Below are 21264 nucleotides of genomic sequence, written 5' to 3'. Positions count from 1 at the left end.
AAACTCCTTAGAAAAAAAAAGTCTGTTTCAGATGGAACTTCTTTGGGTTTTTTGAGAAGTTAAGTTGCCATCAATTACCATAAGGAGGAAAGTTTTTAAAAAGTGAAATAATTAACTCCAATCTCCTGACCAAAAGTTACTCAGAAGTCCCTTAAATTGTATTTATCCCATAATATATAGCAATCTGGGAAGACCGAGCCTGAACAAAAATTCTTCCTGCTCACTTCTTGACATTTCATCAAGAAGTCCTATAGAAAGAAGACTCCTCCTAGAGTGCAAATACCTGAGGGAAAGTCAGAGCATCCTCTATTTACCTGTGCACCTGCAAAGGAAAACTAACATGTCTGAAGCCCCACCTTTTAAGAACCTTGTGAAACAATCTGGGAACTGAGCCAAAACCTATTCTCTCACTATATAAGACTCAGGAGCATACAGGTATTTCCTCAGAGGCAGGTTGTTCGGTAGTTCCTACCGGACTTCCAGAAGATGGGCACAGGTGGTGGGACGCGAATATCACTATGGATATCAATAGTAGCACTTGCCTTCATATACATCAAAGGTAGGAATATTCAATTGCTTGGTGTTTTTAGTGTTTTAAAGAATTTATAACCTGCTTCAGAGCTTGAAACATTTTTTTCCCCTTGGCTTTGTAAAGCTAATGAACCTGTTATCTTTATGCAAGATTTTCTTTTCTGTTACAAGTACTTTCCTTCCTAAGAAGAGTAAATTAACATCCTTGAAAAATTATATTGTCATTCATACTCTCATCCTACTTTCTTCAGTCAAAATCTGAAATAGCTCCACTAAATTTCACATTTCTACCAAAATGCCTCAAAATTCACATTTAGCTTTTGAACTCTACCTCAAGGTGGGGCAGCATTTCTAAATGCACAAACCAAAAGGTGCAAAGTTTGCTTTAGGAAGGAACAAATCAGTGGAGTCTGCCTGCATGCATTATTAATGTTTTTGTCTGTTTTATCAGCTGATGATACAGTATTTTAAAAACAAGGGATTTTGCTTGAAAAAACATAGGACAACAGATTTTAGAAAACTATCTCTTCTTACACATAAAGTTGCATAAAATCTTGGAAAACAGGATTGTGTTTTGATGGAATAAAACCAAATAAAGTTGCCTTAAATATTCTAAGAGAGCACTTAGTACTTACTCACACATGAGTGGATAATTCACCTGTTAATTTTCCTTAAAGTTTAAAGTAACAGCAATGTTCGGGTTTAGTGCATTTGATCTTAGATGCAGATTCTATTGCATTATTTTAGTTTTTCCTGCTTCCAGGTAATTCCACACTAGGTCATGTTAAAATGTAGTAGTGTCAAAGAAGTCTATCAAAGACTAGCTGTAGGCTTATCACACTGTGCAATGGAAAGGGAATCCGTATATGGCATGAGGCAGAGTCTTGAAGCCATTAAGTGCATGGAGAGAGAAGCAAAAAGCTCTGTGAGGGTAGGCAGTGGAGAGGAGGAGCCCAGAAGCACTGAATGGTTCATAGGTTTAAATCGGGCACAATGTGTCCTTCCAATACCAGCTGGTGCAAAAAGGAAAGGATTTGGGGAGCTCCCTGCAGCGCTGCTTTTCAGCATTAGCCCCTCTAGTGGTGCTACCCACAGACTGCCCATGTAGGATGCAACAGGGAGTGAGCCTGATTTTTTGGTGTTCTCCAGCCTCCCCTGTGACCTGCCCTCTAATGAACGCTCACGAAGCAGTGCATTAAAAGCCCCTGTGGCTTCTGCAGATTTTGTGTGCATTTCTGTTCTGATGCTGCAGTGGAATGGATGAAAAACAGTTTATTGTCTGGAAACAAAAAGTTTTGCTTTTGAACAAAATCAACAGTGACAAATGCATCTATCAGCAAGACCTAAGCTTCTGTGTTTGTTTCCTTTCTGCTGCTTATTACAAAAAGTACTTGAAACATTAAAGTAAAGGGTAACTTTGGATTTCAGTAAGAGAGCACAAAGATCAGTCCTCCAACTCTAAAATGAATTCTTCCTTTACAAAGGCGAACTATTTTTAAAGTCCTCTGGCTAGACAAATGGTTTCACTGATGCTTAAAGCACACGGTGATCATAAAAACTAAGAAAATTAAGTCCTTCATCCGAAAAGCTTATAGGGGCACCCAGGGCACTGTGACAATAACAGAATAAGGATTTGCTCAAATTATCATAGGCATGTTTTTAATAGCTTCCCTGCAGTAATTTATTAGGAAAAAAACAACCCAAGCCCAAACCTGAAGGAGTGGTATCATCATGGTTGAATGTAGTACAGGTCCCATTGCAAATCTGACCTCCTGTACATGAATATAGCTTTGCTGATTTTTGATTTACTGACTGTTGCATATTTAAGCAGATATAACTGAGAAACAATGAGGGAACTCAAGAAAATTAGACATTAACATTTTTCTCCTTCACTCTTCTTGATGCAGTTCAAGCCCAGGATGATGAACAAAAACCAAAATCAAACTATGTTTCTTCACCCATCCTGCAGAGACAAAAACGTAAGTATTTTTATGCTTATCTACCTCTAAGATTTTGCCCCAAATTAAAGTGATAGTGAGATTACTAGACTCTTCTTATTCCTAGCTAGAATATGTTTTTTCTTCCTCTCCATCTCCCCCAACTGACCCCTCCCCAAAGAAAAGGAAAAAAAGAAGAGAGAATTCCTTTGTACCCTATATTCAATTCACAGCCAATCTCTGACAGCTCTAAACCGGAGACTTTCCTCTGAGGTCTGGCCCAAGGGAACTGGTCTACTATATGATACAGTTATCTAATCTTTAACTTCATGAAAGATGTATACTTTCTACCAAAAAGCATATTTTCTGTAGAGGTGTGTATATACTTACATTAAACCAAGGTGTTTGCTACTAGGTAATAAAAGATACATTTTTTATGCTAGATCAAGATGACTGCATTACCACAAGAGAATAAGTAAACTGTAACTACCTTAAACATTAGAATAATTAAACACTACAAAATCATTCATGACATATAACTGTACAGAGCAAACACTGTAAATCTACAGAATAAGATAAGGGTGGAAGGATACAATGCTGACTGGTGTATTAGTGACGATAGGAGGAAACTATTAATCATTAGGCCTGCCCTGCAATCTGCTATTTCTGAAGTCACTACCTGGCTATTAAAATAGTGGTGAACTCAACTGAAAGTGTACCACAGTCAACAGTTTTGAAGCCATAAAATTTCATGATTTTGATACTTTCAAGGGAGAAACTGCATCGATTCCCCAGGCTTTCATGTTAAGAAAATCATATTGCAGGTTCTCCAAGTACTCTATCCCTTTCATTGCTGTATCCAAAGAGAAAATACTGGATTCAGACTTGGAAAATTTGGGGCTAGATCCTACCAACATGAACAGCACACAATTAAAGTTTCACAGAATTTAAACTGCTTTACAAAATCAATAAATGAATCTATTTAGAATTTGTTGTGCAAGTGTGCACATCTCAGTGCAAAGACATGAGCTTCAGGAAAAAATCAGCTGCAGTTCTCATCCTTGGCTTCTAATATTCTTCAGTAATTCTTTGCTTTGATGTGTACTGAAGCAAAGGTTCAGATGCAGACATTAGCACTGCTTTTTCTGCATTATTATGTGCTTAAGGATCAGATTGATGATTTTGAGTTAAGAACATCCGGGCCAGCATCAGGTGTGAGTTTCGAACAAATAATGGAAGAAAGTGCTACAGCAAAATATCACAGTCTTTGGGATTTGGCTGTCAGTGAAATATATAGAGAAACCAAACGCAAAGCACTATGTGAAAACCACCAATAAAACCTTGTGGAAACTTCCCCCTAGAGTGTAGCTAGAAGTAGGAAACCTTAATCTCTAAAGAGACTAGGCAATCTCTATCCATTTTTTGGGACTTCTAATAAGATTAAAGTTGATCTATTTTTCCCTTAAGAATTTCTACCAGCTTCAAAATACCAAGAAGTGACAATGATCCCATCCTTTCAAAACAATCTGAAATTAAAGGGTAAGTTAAACAAATGTCACTACTCATATCTTTGTTCTTGTTAATCACACAGGTAGAATGTGTGATGGAGTGACTGAAGAGATTAAAAAATTCTGTGAGATCCATTAGCATCATAAAATAAGAAATTAACAAGGAAAGTAGTCTCAGTTCTTCAGGTAACAAGGATAATCTAAACATGACGCCAGTACTCAGCTAACATGATGCAGCTGTAAAAAAAAATAAAAAAAAGCCATTAAAAATTCTTTTAACTTTTGTATTTCTATATATGTATAAATAATACCATGATAAATCACACAGAGTAAAGAGAGGGAATTAATGTGTTTAAAGCACTGGTGAGACACCTTATCTGGGGTATAGGGTACAATTCTGACTAGCCATGTTCAGGTAGAGTGTCAATCTGGAAGAGATGCAGAGAGGGACTATGAAGTGTAATGCTGGCACAGGAACAACCAGGCATACGGGAGACAGGGATACATTTTGAAAGATGGTGTCAAAAGTCTTCCAGGCATTCAAAGATGTGGCTACGAGTGGCTTTATCCTAGTAGGATTACCAGCTATTTTTAAACTAACTTTAAACCAGTTTTATGGTGAAACTTTAGAACTTCATATGTTCAGAACACAAAAGATAATTGAACTAAATAAATAACAGATCAATAAACAAATTGTTTTACAAGAAGGGAAACAGAAGATGGTCTTTTCAGACAGAGGGTAGTGAAAGAAATAAAAGAGGAAAAGCAACTAAAGGGACAGTATCTATAACATACTACCGAAAATTCTTACTACTTATTTTGAATCCACAGCTGGTAACCCCTCTCACAATGGCCGTGTGTGCAGCACGTGGGGTAACTTCCACTTCAAGACCTTTGATGGGGACATCTTTTACTTCCCTGGGGTCTGCAATTACATCTTCACATCCAACTGCAAATCTCCTTATGAGGACTTCAACATCCAGATTAGGCGTGCAATGGTGGGAAATGCTACCATGATTACTCATGTCATCATGAAGCTGGAAGGAACAGTGATTGAACTGACCCGTGGCTCTGTCCGGCTTGATGGCAAATTGTACGTTCATAACAAGAAATTGCTGTCACTGCTCTCACTCCCAGTGGGCTCTTTGAGCAAGCATCCCTTTCCTTCATCTGATCTCACATTGCTCACAAGCAGTTGGAGGTCTCAGATCCTTCCCGAATTATCAACAAAAATAAGAGGGCCTGACAGTGAGCTAAGTGCCACTTCCGTAGATTATTCCTGTATCCATTTTGTTCAGATGACCTGTATCGCAGATGCCGCCTCACTGCTACAATTGTGTATATATGTATACACATACAATTGAATCTACAAGAGGGATTTAGTAAAGTGTTAGGTTTTTACACCCTTTAAATTTCTTATTTTCCTTTAACTTTACCGGAACAGCACCCTGGAGAGGATTTTTTTGACAGTTTTTGTCCTTGCACTGAACAGTATGCTGCTAAGCAGTGACTGCAACTTGTATCTGCACTCAAAGTCAGCAAGTCTGGAAACTTGCTATCTACATAACAATGGAACATTGACTTTGGCACAGGGTGTAAAACATGTCCAAATGCCTGGGTAAATATTTGGGCAGCTCTCCCACAGTGAGTTGTGTTTATAGCAGCCACATATAGTGAGGTAGTCTAAAGGTTATGTTTGGTACACCTTTGTGAATGGCACTCATGTTACAGAAAGCCTAAAGAGTCTACCTCTTTATTATCAAGAGCTTTAAGGAGTAAATAGCAATATCCTGAAGCAGACTGCTGACAAAATAGAACCTCCCAGCACTTTTTGGAACAACACAACGAAAGATACTTGTCAACATTTGACCTATCAAAACATAATTAACAGAGATAACCAAAAGGAGAATCAGGGAAAGGAAGGCTGATCCATTTGTACAAAGAGAAGCAATTGTGTAGAAAATAGCCCTAAAGTTACAAATTGTGTTGTCTGTTTTTAGTCACTGCTGTGACTAATACCCTCACCTATGCATGTTGAAGCTTCTCAAAGAGAGTCAGAGAGGATATCAAGGTGGATATTCCATGGATATTCTGTCCCTACCTCCCACGAATTACGGTGATTTATTTCCCAGGGTTCAGATGCCCTACAGCCATATGGGAATCTTGATAGAAAGAAGTAACAGCTATTTGAAAGTTTCTGCGAAGATGGGACTGACCTTCCTTTGGAATGAAGAAGATGCCCTTCTGGTAAGAAAAAATCAAAAACATCACAGAAATAATGTATTTTGAAAAAAGCTTGTTTACATTGCTGTAGTCTTAATCAGCCACGTAGGCATCAGTTACTTTTGGATTTGTGTCTATTCTTAATGTATTGTTCCGTCTTTCAATCTTCTCCCAATTTCCCATTTTCACCAATAAGCTCAGCTCTGGATCATTAGACCCCCAATTAGAATGGCCCCATCTCACAGTGAAGTATTCCTCAGATTCCAGACCTAGCAATGCACAGCCCCACGGCTAGAAAAAGACAAGATTTTCTTAGTGGTCACTGACCTTCCCAATGGTGCCCACCTTATTACCACATGACAGAGTCTGCACAGCATACATATTTCAGATTTTGAGTATATAACCAATATTGATGTAGGCTGTGTTCCTAACCATCAAGACTGACATTTTATGAATATAAATTCTCTTTCCTCATTTTTTTCAGGTGGAACTAGATAAGAAATATGCCAATCAAACTTGTGGACTTTGTGGGGACTTCAATGGAATTCCAATTAGCAATGAATTTATTTCAGATAGTAAGTAATAAAAAGTATTGGCACTTTGTTATTCTTCCTTGTAGTATTAACTACAAAACTAGTAATACTTCTTTATGTTATTTCTACAATGTCAATTATGTATAGAGTTTGGGTTTTGAGATGTAATAGGCCACTTCTATCACTGTTAGATCCTTTAAGACCTGCTACTTTTAACTTTCTATTTGTTTTCAATAGTTTGGATCCAGCTCCTTGTATACCTTCTTCAGCTCCTTCTGCCTTTCATATTTAGCGATATTATTTGGTAATCACCATTCATGTCATAGTTGGTAGTGATACAGAAGAAAATATCTCCATGAAAAGCCAGTAAATCAAGAAATAGTAGTCTAATAATTTGACTGCTTTTTACAGATATAAAACTGACTCCCATACAGTTTGGGAACAGGCAGAAGATGGATGGACCCACAGAGCAGTGTGCTGATCCTACTTCTCCTGCTGTTCTGCTGAACTGCTCAGCTGAATTTGTAAGAACCTCTCAAAACTTGTTTTCTAACAGTAAAATACATAGCCCTTGTCTTAGGTGAAAATTTGTTAGAATTGGGAAAAATAGAGCACAAATATGACTCAACAGCAGGTTTGGAAAGAAAATTTCTCTAAATTTAATCTTTTATTCTTTGCTAAAAAGTTACATTCCCCTTCCAAGAGAAGACTGGATATTTTCATGAAAGAGAAATTCACTGAGGATGTCTTAATGCAAAGAAATTGTATAATGCTTGGGAAGTCTAGTGAGCTGATCGTAACTCAAGATATGGGAAGATATGGGAATACTTGCCCTGTTATTATACTTTTCCCTAAACATCTACTTGTGGCTACTGTTGGACAGGTTTCTGGACCAACCAGGTTGACATTTGCCTTTTTTTTTCTGCTACATGCCTGAAATAATTAGCTTGATGTTTTCTAAACACTTGTTTTACCCTCTCTGTTTTCCCTCCTAGGCTTCTATCTGTGAGACAGTATTAACCAGTAAAGCATTTACAGCCTGTAATGCACTTGTGAATGTTCAGGACTACATTGAAACTTGTGTACAAGACCTATGCCACTGCGATAGCTCTATGGCTGACTTCTGCATGTGCAACACCTTTGCTGAATACTCCCGGCAGTGCGCTCATGCAGGTGGACAGCCTTTGAACTGGAGAACCTCAGAACTGTGTCGTAAGTATCTCAGGACTTTTACTTGTTCTTCCTACCCATATCTAGTAAACTTCAAATACCTGATTTTTTTTGCCTGAAGAGCCATTTACAGGTGCCTGTAATTTTCATTAAATCAGTTTAACCTGAGCACACCCAAGACTTTGGGAATACGAAGGTCTAGAAGAGTTTGCATTATTAAGGGGTTTATATATATATCAGGAATCTAAAATATTGCAGCCTACACTTTTATCAGGATTTCCCATTACATCTTGACATAAAAGACTCTAAGTTGCAAATACTGTTTTCTCAACATTTCAAAGGAGAAGTCGGCATTAAAATACTCTTTCTACTTTCAGCCAAATCATGTCCTTTCAACATGCAACATCAAGAGTGTGGCTCCCCCTGCTCTGATACATGCAGCAACCCGGAACGATCTGCACTTTGTGAAGATCACTGTACAGATGGTTGCATTTGTCCTCCAGGCAAGCTCATTTCCTGCCTTTTTCTCATAGCAAAAACTGCTAGAACACTTACCTGTACACATGTAACTACTTTCCTACTTTTTATCATTCTCACCACATCATCACTGTTATTGTTTCTATTCAGATTACTAAAAAAGCCCTATTAAACAACAAATGTGCCTGAGATGTCACATAATGACTTCACTGAGAATAAAATACTTCCCTCCTAACAACAGAGGAAGGCTTCTATTCTCAATATCCATATTCAGTTCACAGGAAGTATGTAATGTTTTGCCATATTTTGCCCACAGTGATAACTCCTGGTGTTACCAGAGCTGCGTCTGGTTCCCTGAATTACCAGCCCTTCCTGTTCAGTGCTTCATGCCTAAATAACAAGGAGCTGAAAGAGTACTAGGCAATATGTGAAATCTGGCACCTCAGAGAATTATGCAGAACTGAATATCAGTACAAGACAAACAATGCAAATATATTCTCTTTTTGTACACCTACTTCTGGGACTGAGAATTGTTATTGTTGTGGGTGACTACATGGTAGGATCTTCACTCCTTGCAGCTCTTCTGCCCAGCCATCATGATGTCTCACAGAATTCACCATCACTTGTTTGTATCACAGCACTGATTTCTCTTAGATAATCCTCTACCTTTGAGTATAAAAACATTTACTGTACAAATACATCCTTGGACAGTCTTACAAATGATTCATCTTTTCCACCTCATTATATAGTAATTTTAATGAAGTCTGTAACAGAAAGGTATTTCCCTAGAGGTCTCTTTTGATCACCCTGAGATTTTTGATGGTCTTCAATTGAATATAGGCTTCAATCCCCACATGGCTGGTATCCTATTTTTTTTTTAAATTACTTTCTATTCATGTTCTGCATAATACAGAGGAAACAGAACATGATTTCAGGCATCTGCCACATATGTGTACAAAGGCATGTTCTGCAGAGCACAGGATGAGTAACAAACATTTCTTTCCCTAGGAATGGTATTTGATGATATTAATGGTGCTGGCTGCATCCCCCGTAAAGAATGCCACTGTACTTATGAAGATGAAACTTATGCTCCTGGTGCCTCCTTCTCATCTAAGTGCAGATCATGGTAACATACCCCCTTTCTCATATTTCTTTTTTAGGTGCATTACACAAACATTTTGAAGAGAAGGAAAAATTGCTAATTTCCCCTTAGAAAGAAATGAGGAACTGCTTTTCAACTGAAGTTCCTTGATTACACATTTTTAGAAGATAGTTAAATCTCTGTTTCTTCCTCAAATTTGGAAGCAAAAATTTTAGTTTAGACACAGGTACTCCAATTTCAAGGCCAACCAATTAAAGGATACAATGAAATTCAAACACATAGCTCTTTAAAAATGTGAATTACTGTGTTACATCCTATGCAGCACTATGAACAGCAATATAAAAAAAATACTAGTAGTATAAAAGTGCCTGTCCCCCATAATTATCCTGAGATTTTAAAGCAATGTTGCTTTCTTTGACAGTATGATCAATGCTTCAAGAGGAAAATTAAGGCATCAACTGTTCTCATGATCTCTCATTTAATTTACACTTGCATTACCCAAGGTTACTGAATGCCTTCTTTATTTCAGTACCTGTGTTGGAGGTGAATGGTCTTGTGTCACCCAGTCATGCCCTGGGACTTGCAGTATTGGAGGAGGCTCCCACATTTCAACATTTGATGAGAAACATTATTCCTTCTTTGGAGACTGTAGCTATGTCCTAACCAAGGTAAAAATTAGTCACAATCCTTGCTAAAGCAATATGCTAAAGGAAAATGCTTTTATTACATAAAACTACTGGCAATCACACCAACTTTCTGAAATGTAGAGGGTCAACATGGAGCTTTAAATGGATTTCATGGGGCTTTCTGTTAGGGTTATACTAAATAAACATATTGTAGTAGGTTTGTGTTCTTTGATCATGTTTAAGAACTGTGTTGAGTTTTTAGGTTTCATGAAACAATCTTCATGTTTCCATTAATTTTTTTAATTAAACATTGCCTGTCTTGTGTTTTATAACTATTTCCTTCTGAGAAATGTGCTCATTACATCCATTGGGGCTGTTCTTTTTGTCACAGTTAGTATAGTTCAATAGCTTATTTGATTTAACAGAATTCATAATGAAATTATTATTTCACAGAATTCATAGCAGAGGAGTTATTTCATTAACATGATCAACCTTCCAAACAATGTTTACCACTAAATACAGAATATTCTACAGTTTAAAAGCAAAAAGCTAAGAAACTAAAAAGTCATACATGCATTCTAAAACTCAAACTAGAATTCGATGACCTACAAAATACTTAAGATTTACTAGGATTTTCAGAGTAGTGGGAACTGATTCTGAGTAGACATATCTAAAATAATGACTACAGATTTGCAGACTTCAGAACCACAGGTATATATTGTTATTTATTTGTGTCAGATGTGTGATATAAAAAATTTTCCTAAGAACTTCATATTAAATAAAATCTGTTCTCAAAAAGCTCAAACTAAATATTATCAAGAAAAAGAACTATAAATACTTAAATATGAGCTAGAATGAGATAATTTAGAAATAGACTAGACTAAATCAATGAAACCTTTTGATAATATTCACAGGCACTGGGCTCAATCCACAATGGAAGAGTAGATCATAGTTGCATGTTGAATTCCTATGTGCTTTTGGCACTAGCACATAGAATTAGATTGTCAGAGATTCTAGAAGTACCGAAAACCCCTAAACTTGAACACAAAAGGTCAAAAAGTCCACAATTTTAATATTGAATTTCTAGATGGCTGTAATGCTCCATCTCAGTTGTCCTCATTTTAATCTTCATTATGCCAAGAGAGTGATAAAACACATTCAGAATCACAGCCTTCTATTTCCCTGTAATGCCTTAGTCTTCAGGCAAACTTTGAATACAGGTCACAGAACACAGTCCAATGAAAATAAGAAGGAAGAGAAAAAATTCAGTTTTGCCTTTAATCAGTACCTTAATGAACAGTAATTTAAGCTTAATTTTCTCCTGGGAAAAGATGTTTAAATGTATATTTCCTGCCTGTTAGAAGAATTTCCAAATCATCAGGCTCTTTTATGACATATTCAGTGCAGAAGAGACTAGAAATTATTTCTCTTCTCTCCCAGGTAAACACCATAACCAATGGGCTAGAAAAGGCACACTTCCTTCTTCTTCTCTAGCATATTAAACTAGTATTACCTAAATATTAGGAACTAGTATAACCTAAATATGAAGGAGTTTTAATGTTCAGGTTAACATCTAACTTGCCCTTAAATGTCAGAAGTAATGGAGAGCTTCCCCTGTGCAGACTTCATGAATTCCAGCTTACTTGGTCACTGTATACTCATATGTCAGAACATATGAACACGAAGAAAAGGAATGAACAGTATTTAAAAAGGCTCACTTTTCTAAGAATGTCATTTGAATCTGAAATTTTTTAACATAATAATATTTTAACATAAAAAATCCTTTAAAAAATATATTTTGTTTTCTTCTTCTAGCTCTGTGACAGCAATGAATTCACTGTTCTGGGAGATATCCACAAATGTGGCCTGACTGACACTGAGACGTGCCTCAAGGGTGTAGCCATCAGCTTAAGTGGAGGACAAACTGTAAGTAGCAAATGTAGATATCTAACATTCTGCAGGGATGTTTTTAAAGCTTAATAGACATGCGGTTTGCAAATGGCACATAATAGCACAGACAGGAAATCTGCACTGATATTTTTTGTTGTCATTTTATCTCATTTGAACATTATTCAAAGAAGAATTAGGAATAAATTAGGTACATTGGAAGTCAAGATCCTAGAAGTTCCCTATCATGTAGTTATCTTTGGGATTTTGCTTGCGTGTCTGGCAGTCAGTGGATGGGAATAATGGAGATCAAAGAAATAGTATAGGAATCAGAATGTCATCAGTCTCCCTCTGCTTTTTTTTTTTTCCTTTATCCTGAACAATACTAGATAGAAAACATTTGGAAAGTGGTTTGGTTTTCCTAAATATGCTTGATAATTTCTGCCTTCTCTTGTGGACAGAACATCGTGATCCAGTCTTCCGGCAGTGTATTTGTGAATATGATCTACACACAGCTGCCATTCTCCGCAGGTAAGTTCCATTGGAAGATTTCTACGATGTTTCTAATTTTTCACTTTGAAATATCATTACACCAGTTAATCTAAACCCAAATTCTGCCTTTCATTACACCAGAGCAAACCCAAGGTATTCCAATAGAGTACTCCAATTAATTTTAAAAGTAATATGGTTTGTCAATTAAACTCTTAAAATTTTAGCAAAGTTATGGTCTAATTTTAACAGCCATGGTTAAGAAAAGCATGTGTGGTGGGGAGGGAGGGAGGGAGGGAGGGAGTGAATGAGTTGAGTGGGAGCTTGGCTTTTAGCCAAGGCTAAACCACCACAGTATGGTTTGGAAATCTTATATGGATCATGTTTCTTCAAGTTCTCCAGAAATTAAGATCATATCAAACAGCTGTAGAATCCCTCTATATAATGAACAGCTATTTCAACTGCTCAGCTCATACAAAATTGTAACTCTTATGTTCTTACATCTCTAGCAAATGTCACCATATTCAGACCATCATCTTTCTTCATCATTCTGCAAACAACATTCGGCCTTCAGCTACAGGTTCAGCTCGTGCCTGTCATGCAACTTTTTATAGACTTAGACCCGTCGCATAAAGGGCAGACCTGTGGTAAGTGATCTTATCATAATGACTGCCTTCAACGGCGTACTTCATTCTGCAGGAGACTTTCACAGCTCACACACTTTCTTTTAGGTCTCTGTGGAAACTTCAATGACATGCAGACAGATGATTTTAAAACCACCAGCGGTGTAATAGAAGGTACTTCAGCTGCCTTTGGCAATACTTGGAAAACTCGGGCTGATTGTTCTGATGCCAAAATTACCTTTGAAAACCCCTGTACAGTCAGCATACAAAACGGTAAGTTCAGCATATAGCAACTTCTTCCATTCTCTTTTGTGAAGGAAAGTAGGAATAAGTTGATCAACTGCCAAGCAGCTGCCAAAATAACAGTGGGCCATTTGTACAATCACTATTTTCCTCAGGAAACACTAGAAGTCTTCAAACAATAAATAATAACTAGGATAATATTTTAGATCTTCAAAAATATTCCTTTGGATAAAGAAAGCAAGCAGTTTTGGCAACTTACTTAAGGGAAACTGGAATAAAGCATATCATGGATTCATTCCTGGAAAGGATTGACTGGAATCAAGAAAAAACATTGTGCATAGCCCCATCGAAGGCTGGACTCAGTATGGTCCTCCCACTGCCAAACTGAGAACCGAACAGAGAATTCAGTTTCACAGTTCTCAGGCTCCATTTCAGCCAAATAGATATGTAATTTTTGAGCATTCACACCACTCTTCTGTTTTCTGAGATGGACTAATGCATTTTTATTTCATAATGGAAACCTTATTTTAAAAATATAAGGATGTCTTAGTTTGTTCCATAAAAACTACCATGAATTAAGAGCATTCAGTTTAAGAAGAGTACATGCTTCTGTACAGAGGAAGTGAAAGACTGTGTTTCAGCAAATGCAGAGCTGAATTATATTGCAAAGTTAAGCTTCTGCAATTTCCTTGTAGGAAGAATAGTTACATTGAGACAATAGTTTAAGCAATTATGTGCATTAGGAATTCTTATCACATTTTCATTTCACAGACCAGTATGCTCAGCACTGGTGTGGCCTGCTTTCTGATCCCATGGGACCTTTTGCTGAATGTCACTCAACAGTGAATCCAGAAATTTACCAGAAGGTACTTGACTTTTAACTTTTTCCCACTTCAAAGACTCAGGTATCTGATACTAACACCTGAGAGAATAACTTGCAAGCTAGGAGGAGAGGAATCCGTGATAGTTCTTTTCAAGCCAAGGGTTCATTTTCATTTACACATCATAATAATCACTCCTTTGTAAAGGTATCTTTCTCCCCATTCCCAGGAAGATAAGCTTACCAGTGTATTCCTGCTGCCCATATTTTTAGGTACAAACCTAAATGCTTGCGGTAGGAGCTTGGACTCTGGAATTCTTGTTGGGTCAAAGACAAAAGCCATCTGTCCTGAAATATAAGGAAAGCTTTAGTCAGAATCTTAAGTAGCACCTTGTTTAATTGCTCTGAACTGCTTTCAGAAGGCTTTTGCACGTATCCAAGGACGAGGCAAGATGTGTGTAATGAGCAGCAAAGAGATTTAGATAAGATACGAACAAAAATGTGCCAGGAATTCAGTGCGATGAAGCTCTGCAACAGACTGCCTGGGGACTTTACAAAATCTCCCAGTTATTAGAAATCTGTAAGATCATGTTGAACAAACATCTTCTGGAATGGTAACATTATAGTGACCTTATGCAGAATATCAACACTTCAAATGACTTCTTATTATCTTCATTCTTCTGGTAGAGAGAGCCCAAGTTCATAAGCTTAAGTCCTAAAAGCTGGGTGGCATCAAGTGCACTTTACTTGTTCTAAGTGTATATGGCACAGTGGCTACAAACTGGATGTAGTTGGGAAACATATCAACACCTAAAAAAAAGTAAAAGAAAAAGAAAAAATAGTTTAAAAGTCTGGACCTCTAATTGCTTTGTCTCCCTGCACTGAATTGTTTTTGAAAGTGCTCAATGAAATCTTCGAAAGACAAATGAGCATACATTAACTTATGCGTGTGAATCACACTCACTTTTAGCTCCAGAGAACATGATGCTCTGAAAAGTACAGAGCCACATGGCTTGGACAAGACAATCTGATGATCATGTGTTGTCCTCTGTCTCTAGAACTGCATGTTCGACACATGTAACTGCGAGAAGAGTGAAGACTGCATGTGTGCTGCCCTTTCCACCTATGTCAGGGCCTGTGCTGCTAAAGGAGTTCTCCTCACTGGATGGAGGAGCAAAGCCTGCAGTAAGTTCTACCTCCCTTTGCCTCTTGGAAATGATCACCTAAAAGACCCCACACAACATCTATCGGGGATTCCCACGGTAAATCGTGTTAAATTGTGTTTTAAATATGGCTTTTTCTTTCAAGAATTTGAGGAGGAAGGGAATATTGTAAAAGACAAGCAGTAAGTAAGGAGAAACATAAAAAAGAGACTTTGTTAGATTGCTTGCTCAGAACCCGCAAAAGCAATATGGGTCTCTATAGTCTTGCAATAGGAATAAAACAAGTGGCATATTTCCCAATTTACTTTGACAAAAAATATAAAAATAGCAATGAAGGAAAACCACACTATGCACTAATATAATTGAATCTTTTTGGTTTTTTAACCTGGAGGAAACATCTGTATTTATGACAAAATTATAGAGGAAAATTCTGCTCTAGCAGTACAAAAGAAAACTTACACTCTTGAGGATAGCAGTAAGGCACAAGTACACACATTGCCAGGCTTATCATACTTACTTCATCTCAAATACTGTATTTATTCTTACATTGATTCTTAAATGAACTGTAAATGTAACTCATCTTTTTACTCTCAAGCAAAATACACAACCTCGTGTCCGAAATCCTTGAAGTACACTTACCATGTCGACACCTGCCAACCCACCTGCCGATCTCTGTGTGAGCCTGATGTCACATGCAGCATCAAGTTTGTCCCAGTTGATGGCTGCACCTGCACAAATGGAACCTACATGGATGAAAGTGGCAAATGCGTGCCTGCTTCTAGCTGTCCTTGTTACTACAAAGGGACGCCTATGTCTTCAGGAGAAGTTATTCATGACAATGGTGTTGTCTGGTAAGAAATTTGTAAAGAAAAGAATGATACTGGATAAAGGCAATCATGAAACTATATATACACCATGCAATCTATTCAAATAAAATGCATTTATTTTCCTAATTATTTCAATACAAAAAATCACAGATCCTTAAAAACTTTTAGGGATATTACTGTTTGAAAGATTGTATTTAGACTGTTACAGGAATTCAGCAAACCATACTGTGGTGGTTTAGCCTTGGCTAAAAGCCAAGCTCCCACTCAACTCATTCACTCCCTCCCTCCCCACCACACATGCTTTTCTTAACCATGGCTGTAAAAGACTTATTCCATGGTAAAAGATGCTTAATAATCCCATGACATATTACTCCCATAGGGATGGTATCCAAAGAAGAACAGTTCCAAAGAACAGATTTTAACCAGGCAAATAGATGAAGCAAACCTGCCTTTACATAGAATATCCTTGTATTTTGGTCTACTCTAATATAAAATATTTTTTAATAGTATGAACTATTTTGGTAAGAGACACATTTTCTCTGTTTTACCACACAGTAATTTTTCATTATTTCAAATTCATTAGGAAATAAGCTGAATCTTAAAAAGGGAAAGCAAAAACATAACATTTCTCCTTTTTTTATAGCACTTGCACCTATGGAAAGCTGAGTTGCATTGGAGAGAAACCTGAACCAGGTAACATATCAAGATTTCCTTTAATAACAAAATGTGTCTTACCTTTCAGATGGCTGAAGCAAGTTAAAACCCCCTGAGTTAACCAGAAGGAAAGAATATGTGGTCACCTCACTGAACATGAGGAGAAAACTGTCCTCATTTTAAATAAAATAAAAGCACTGAAAGCATAAAATTATACAAAGTAAACATGACCTTTCTTTTCTTGATTTCTTTTTTTCGTTTGGTTAGGTTGGGGTATTTTTTCTAAAAGGAAGTGTTTCACAACTTTAACTAAGCATTAATTTCTATGAGCAATCCAAACATAGCACAAAAGACAGATGAGCATGACCTCAAAGCAATAGTCAGTTTCTCTTTCTGGTCAAACGCATTATGTTAAGATACACATATCTTACAAAGGAGACTTTTTTTCTTCAGTCTGCATTAAGGAAACACAATGTTATAAATACATGGTTGACCTTACATTTGTCACGGCTCTTCTCTCTTTCAGTCTGTGTACCTCCCATGGTCTATATTGACTGTGGCAATGCCACTACAGATGTAGTAGGTGCGGGATGCCAGAAGAGCTGTCAGACTCTAGATATGGAATGCGTAAGTATAGACTGTATGTACCCAGTTGAAAGCATATTAGACTAGATCTCTTTTACAATTACCAGCTGCAATTACCCCTTTTGCAATTACCAGACTCTTCCACCAGGAAAATGTTTCAAGTCATGTTTTCTATATTGTCCTCACAGTACAGAACTGGCTGTGTCTCTGGCTGTGTGTGTCCTAATAACCAAGTGTTAGATGGCAAAGGTGGCTGTGTAGCTCCAGAAGACTGTCCATGTGTTCACAATGGGAATTCCTACAGTCCAGGAGAATCAATCAGAGTTGGCTGTAACAACTGGTAAGAGTATATTGAAAAACACTATTTTCAAGTATCTGAAAGGGAACAGCTAAAGCTCTTCATGAATTGCAGCACTTCACTCTAATAGCATCAAGATTTATAGGAAGGAACCCTACATAAGGTTATCCACTTTGGACCTAAAAACCAGGCTTTGTCTGTTTTTCACAAGGTACCTGGCACAGAAATTGTAAGTGGTAAGAAGAACAGTATGGTTGGGATGTTGTCATATTCCTTCGAACCAAGAAAACTTTTTTCCTTACAGGCAACTCCTACATTTCCATATATCAAAAAAGATTTGAAAATGTGAAAGATGTGAAGTGTCATGAAGTAACATAATCTTTGGGTAAATCCCATATGCTCTTGAGCAACATTATATTTCTGACAATAAGGAAATCATATTTTTTCATTACAGACTTAACATATTTTAAAGTTAGATTGATGCCCATGCAGGAATGTACATATACCTATACCATGCTTTTACATTTGGAGTGCTTTTCTTCTTATATAGTACATGTAGAAACAGAAAATGGCACTGCTCCGAAGAACCTTGCTTGGAAACCTGTTCCGTTTATGGAGATGGGCATTACACCACCTTTGATGGCAAACGCTTTGATTTTGAAGGAGATTGTGAATATGTTCTAATCCAGGTAACAGAATCCTTCCCAGATTTTTGCACTGTTGAAATACTTTGCATTGTACATATGCCCATGTAGCATAGTTAACACTGAATATCATTCCCATATTTCAGAACTACTGTGGTCAACAAAGTATGAATCAGGGAACATTCAGAGTCATCACTGAGAACATTCCATGTGGCACTACAGGAACCACCTGCTCTAAGTCTATTAAAGTTTTCCTGGGAGTGAGTATTTTTCTTTAATAAGTTGTACTCTAGATTTAATGGGCCAGAAAGACAGAACAAGCTGTCCCAGACAGTCTGTATGGTAGAAGTGTCCTCCAAGACAGTGAAAATGTTACTATACTTCGCGCACTGCCAGTGATTCTGCTCTCTGCTACAGAAAGCAAAGGAGAGAATTCTGAAGAGAAATTGCTTAACATGAGGCTGTTGAATAGAGTAATTTTTATTATAATAGAATTTTTATTTCAAGAATAGTTACTGGCAATATTCAAAACTGCACAATAGGTGACTTTTTTAATTGACCTCTAACAACTTATTTTCCTGTCCTAGAACTATGAGCTTGTGCTCGGTGATGGACGCTCTGATGTCATCCAGAGGACACCTGGAGGAAAAATGCCATTCCAAATCCATTCCATGGGCATCTACCTGGTGGTTGACACTACTGTTGGTGTGATTCTCATGTGGGACAGGAAAACCAGTATATTCATCAAACTTAGTCCAACCTTTCAGGTACATTTCAAAATCAAAAACCTGGATAAATTGACTATTGAGTTATATTCATGTTATCTCTGGAATTAAATAATGGAAATTTAGGCTATAAGCAGATAACTAGAAGAGCAGCAATTGCATATTACTATCATGCATAGCATGATAGCAACTACATCAGTAGCTTTCTTCATGAAAAGCCCTCATTGAAGAAGTATGTTCAGGATTAGATAAAACTGATCAGCTCAATACTAAGAATAAAACCCATGAGTCTACTGTGCTTCCTATTCTTATCCTTCCTAATGTGAAAGGTATTTTATGAAAATATCCAAGACTGTTACTGAAAAGGTCCAGATAACCTTAAATAGGATTAATCCTGAGGTGTGTTACCCACAGAAACTGTACCTCACTGATCTTTGTACTTTGTGTTTATCCTTGTGCAGGGACATGTTTGTGGACTTTGTGGAAACTATGATGGCAATGGAAACAATGACTTCACTACACGCAGTCAGTCTGTGGTGGGAAATGTGCTGGAGTTTGCCAACAGCTGGAAAGTATCTTCTAGTTGCCCAAATGCCAATCGTACCAAGGATCCATGCACTGCAAACCCATACAGAAAAGCCTGGGCACAGAAGCAATGCAGCATCATTACCAGTGAAGTGTTTGCACGCTGCCACTCGCAGGTATGACAAAAATGTCAGTCTTAAAATCTCTTGATTGCACTAATTTTTTATGTGGGATAGCTGAAAAATACACTAAAATTCACTTGGTGATGGTTGACAAAGTGAAGTCAGATCAAGTCCCAGGGAGACTGGATAGAATGTATGCTCACTTTAATTTTCTCAGCTTGTGCCTTGAAATTGATAGTTGGGGTTTTGTTTTTTTTTTTTTCAATAGATAGGACAATTACAAATCTCAGGATATGTTTATTTTCTACTAATATAAATATCAGCCACCTCATATATATGTGTGCTAGCAGTATTATTTCTGCAAATATAACTTGAAGATTGAATAATTCTTAGCACTACAACTTATCAAGAATAGCTTTATTCTACATTTTCCTCTTGATTTTTCAAAGCATTCTCATAGTTTCTTCCTTCTTATCTTTCTTGCATATACGGAGTTGTCAGTTTCAGATATTTTATTCAGCTTTCTTATGACAGTGAATGCCTTATTAAAGAGGACAAATAGAAAGAAATACTAAAATGTTTCCTCCAACAGGTTGAGCCAAATGAATATTATCAAGCATGCGTGGATGATGCTTGTGCCTGTGACACTGGAGGAGACTGTGAATGTTTCTGTACAGCAGTAGCTGCCTATGCTCAAGCGTGCAATGAGCTGGACATCTGCATTTCATGGAGAACCCCATCCATTTGTCGTAAGTTTCACTCTACTAGTTTTTGAAGGTTTTCAAAGGGGAAAAAAAACCACAGAAGAAAAAAAGGAAACCACATAGAATAAAGAAAGAAAGAAGGATAAAATTGTATTTGTTAGAGGCAGTGCTATATTCTAAAAACAGCCAGAACCCCCACCATGCAAGTTGCATAAATCACCAGAAGCTGACTTCTTAAAATTAAACCATGGATAGTAACTATAGCAGTGGTATGAATAGTGTGTGACTAACTAGTCAATGATGATACACAACAGATAATCTACAACATTATGTTACACTCCCGCCTGTCTACATGAGGCTTAATCTCAATAAATATTAGTGCATACTAGCTAAAATCAGTGACTCAATGATCTTTCATGATTAATGTGTAATTGTGTCCTAAGCATTATAACATTAGCGTTTTCAAAAGGTGGTAGAAACGTAACAATTGTATTAAATTCGAAATAAAACAATATACTGTTCACCACCTACGTGATTACACTGAACACATGACATTTTTATCCAGTAAAACTGAAAGACTGTAGAGTGAAAATATCAAAGGTCTTTTTCTGTCATTTCTCCTTCTTCTAGCTCTATTCTGCGATTACTACAATCCACAAGGAGAATGTGAGTGGCACTACAAGCCATGTGGAGCCCCTTGTATGAAGACCTGCAATAATCCAAGTGGAAACTGCCTTCATGAGTTGCGAGGTTTGGAAGGTAAACATAATTATGCATATCCCATTCTACTTATAAAAAGCTAAAGTGTATTATGACTAACAAAATTTATAATACTCAGTATATGACAC

At 37.1% G+C, this 21264-nt stretch overlaps 1 protein-coding gene across 1 annotated transcript in view; it reads left to right on the top strand.

Moving 5' to 3' along the window:
• The first annotated feature begins 456 nt into the window (after window positions 1-456).
• The window catches only part of LOC104068979 (mucin-5AC), a 53448-nt gene continuing 32640 nt past the window's right edge, over window positions 457-21264 (top strand). Inside the window, 27 exon segments of the mRNA XM_054068122.1 lie at window positions 457-559; window positions 2439-2510; window positions 3936-4007; window positions 4808-5069; window positions 6109-6223; window positions 6684-6774; window positions 7144-7256; window positions 7728-7944; window positions 8280-8405; window positions 9388-9505; window positions 10011-10149; window positions 11923-12033; window positions 12456-12525; window positions 12993-13130; window positions 13215-13379; window positions 14121-14215; window positions 15228-15354; window positions 15928-16183; window positions 16803-16852; window positions 17340-17440; window positions 17587-17738; window positions 18247-18385; window positions 18487-18600; window positions 18928-19107; window positions 19527-19766; window positions 20305-20461; window positions 21047-21175. Coding sequence (XP_053924097.1) covers window positions 487-559; window positions 2439-2510; window positions 3936-4007; window positions 4808-5069; window positions 6109-6223; window positions 6684-6774; window positions 7144-7256; window positions 7728-7944; window positions 8280-8405; window positions 9388-9505; window positions 10011-10149; window positions 11923-12033; window positions 12456-12525; window positions 12993-13130; window positions 13215-13379; window positions 14121-14215; window positions 15228-15354; window positions 15928-16183; window positions 16803-16852; window positions 17340-17440; window positions 17587-17738; window positions 18247-18385; window positions 18487-18600; window positions 18928-19107; window positions 19527-19766; window positions 20305-20461; window positions 21047-21175 — 3622 coding nt within the window. The 5' untranslated portion in view covers window positions 457-486.

Source organism: Cuculus canorus, chromosome 5, assembly GCF_017976375.1.
Source record: "Cuculus canorus isolate bCucCan1 chromosome 5, bCucCan1.pri, whole genome shotgun sequence".
Taxonomy (NCBI): Eukaryota; Metazoa; Chordata; class Aves; order Cuculiformes; family Cuculidae; genus Cuculus; species Cuculus canorus.
Note: the sequence above shows the minus strand (reverse complement) of the source record. Positions and strands in the feature narration are given on the sequence as shown.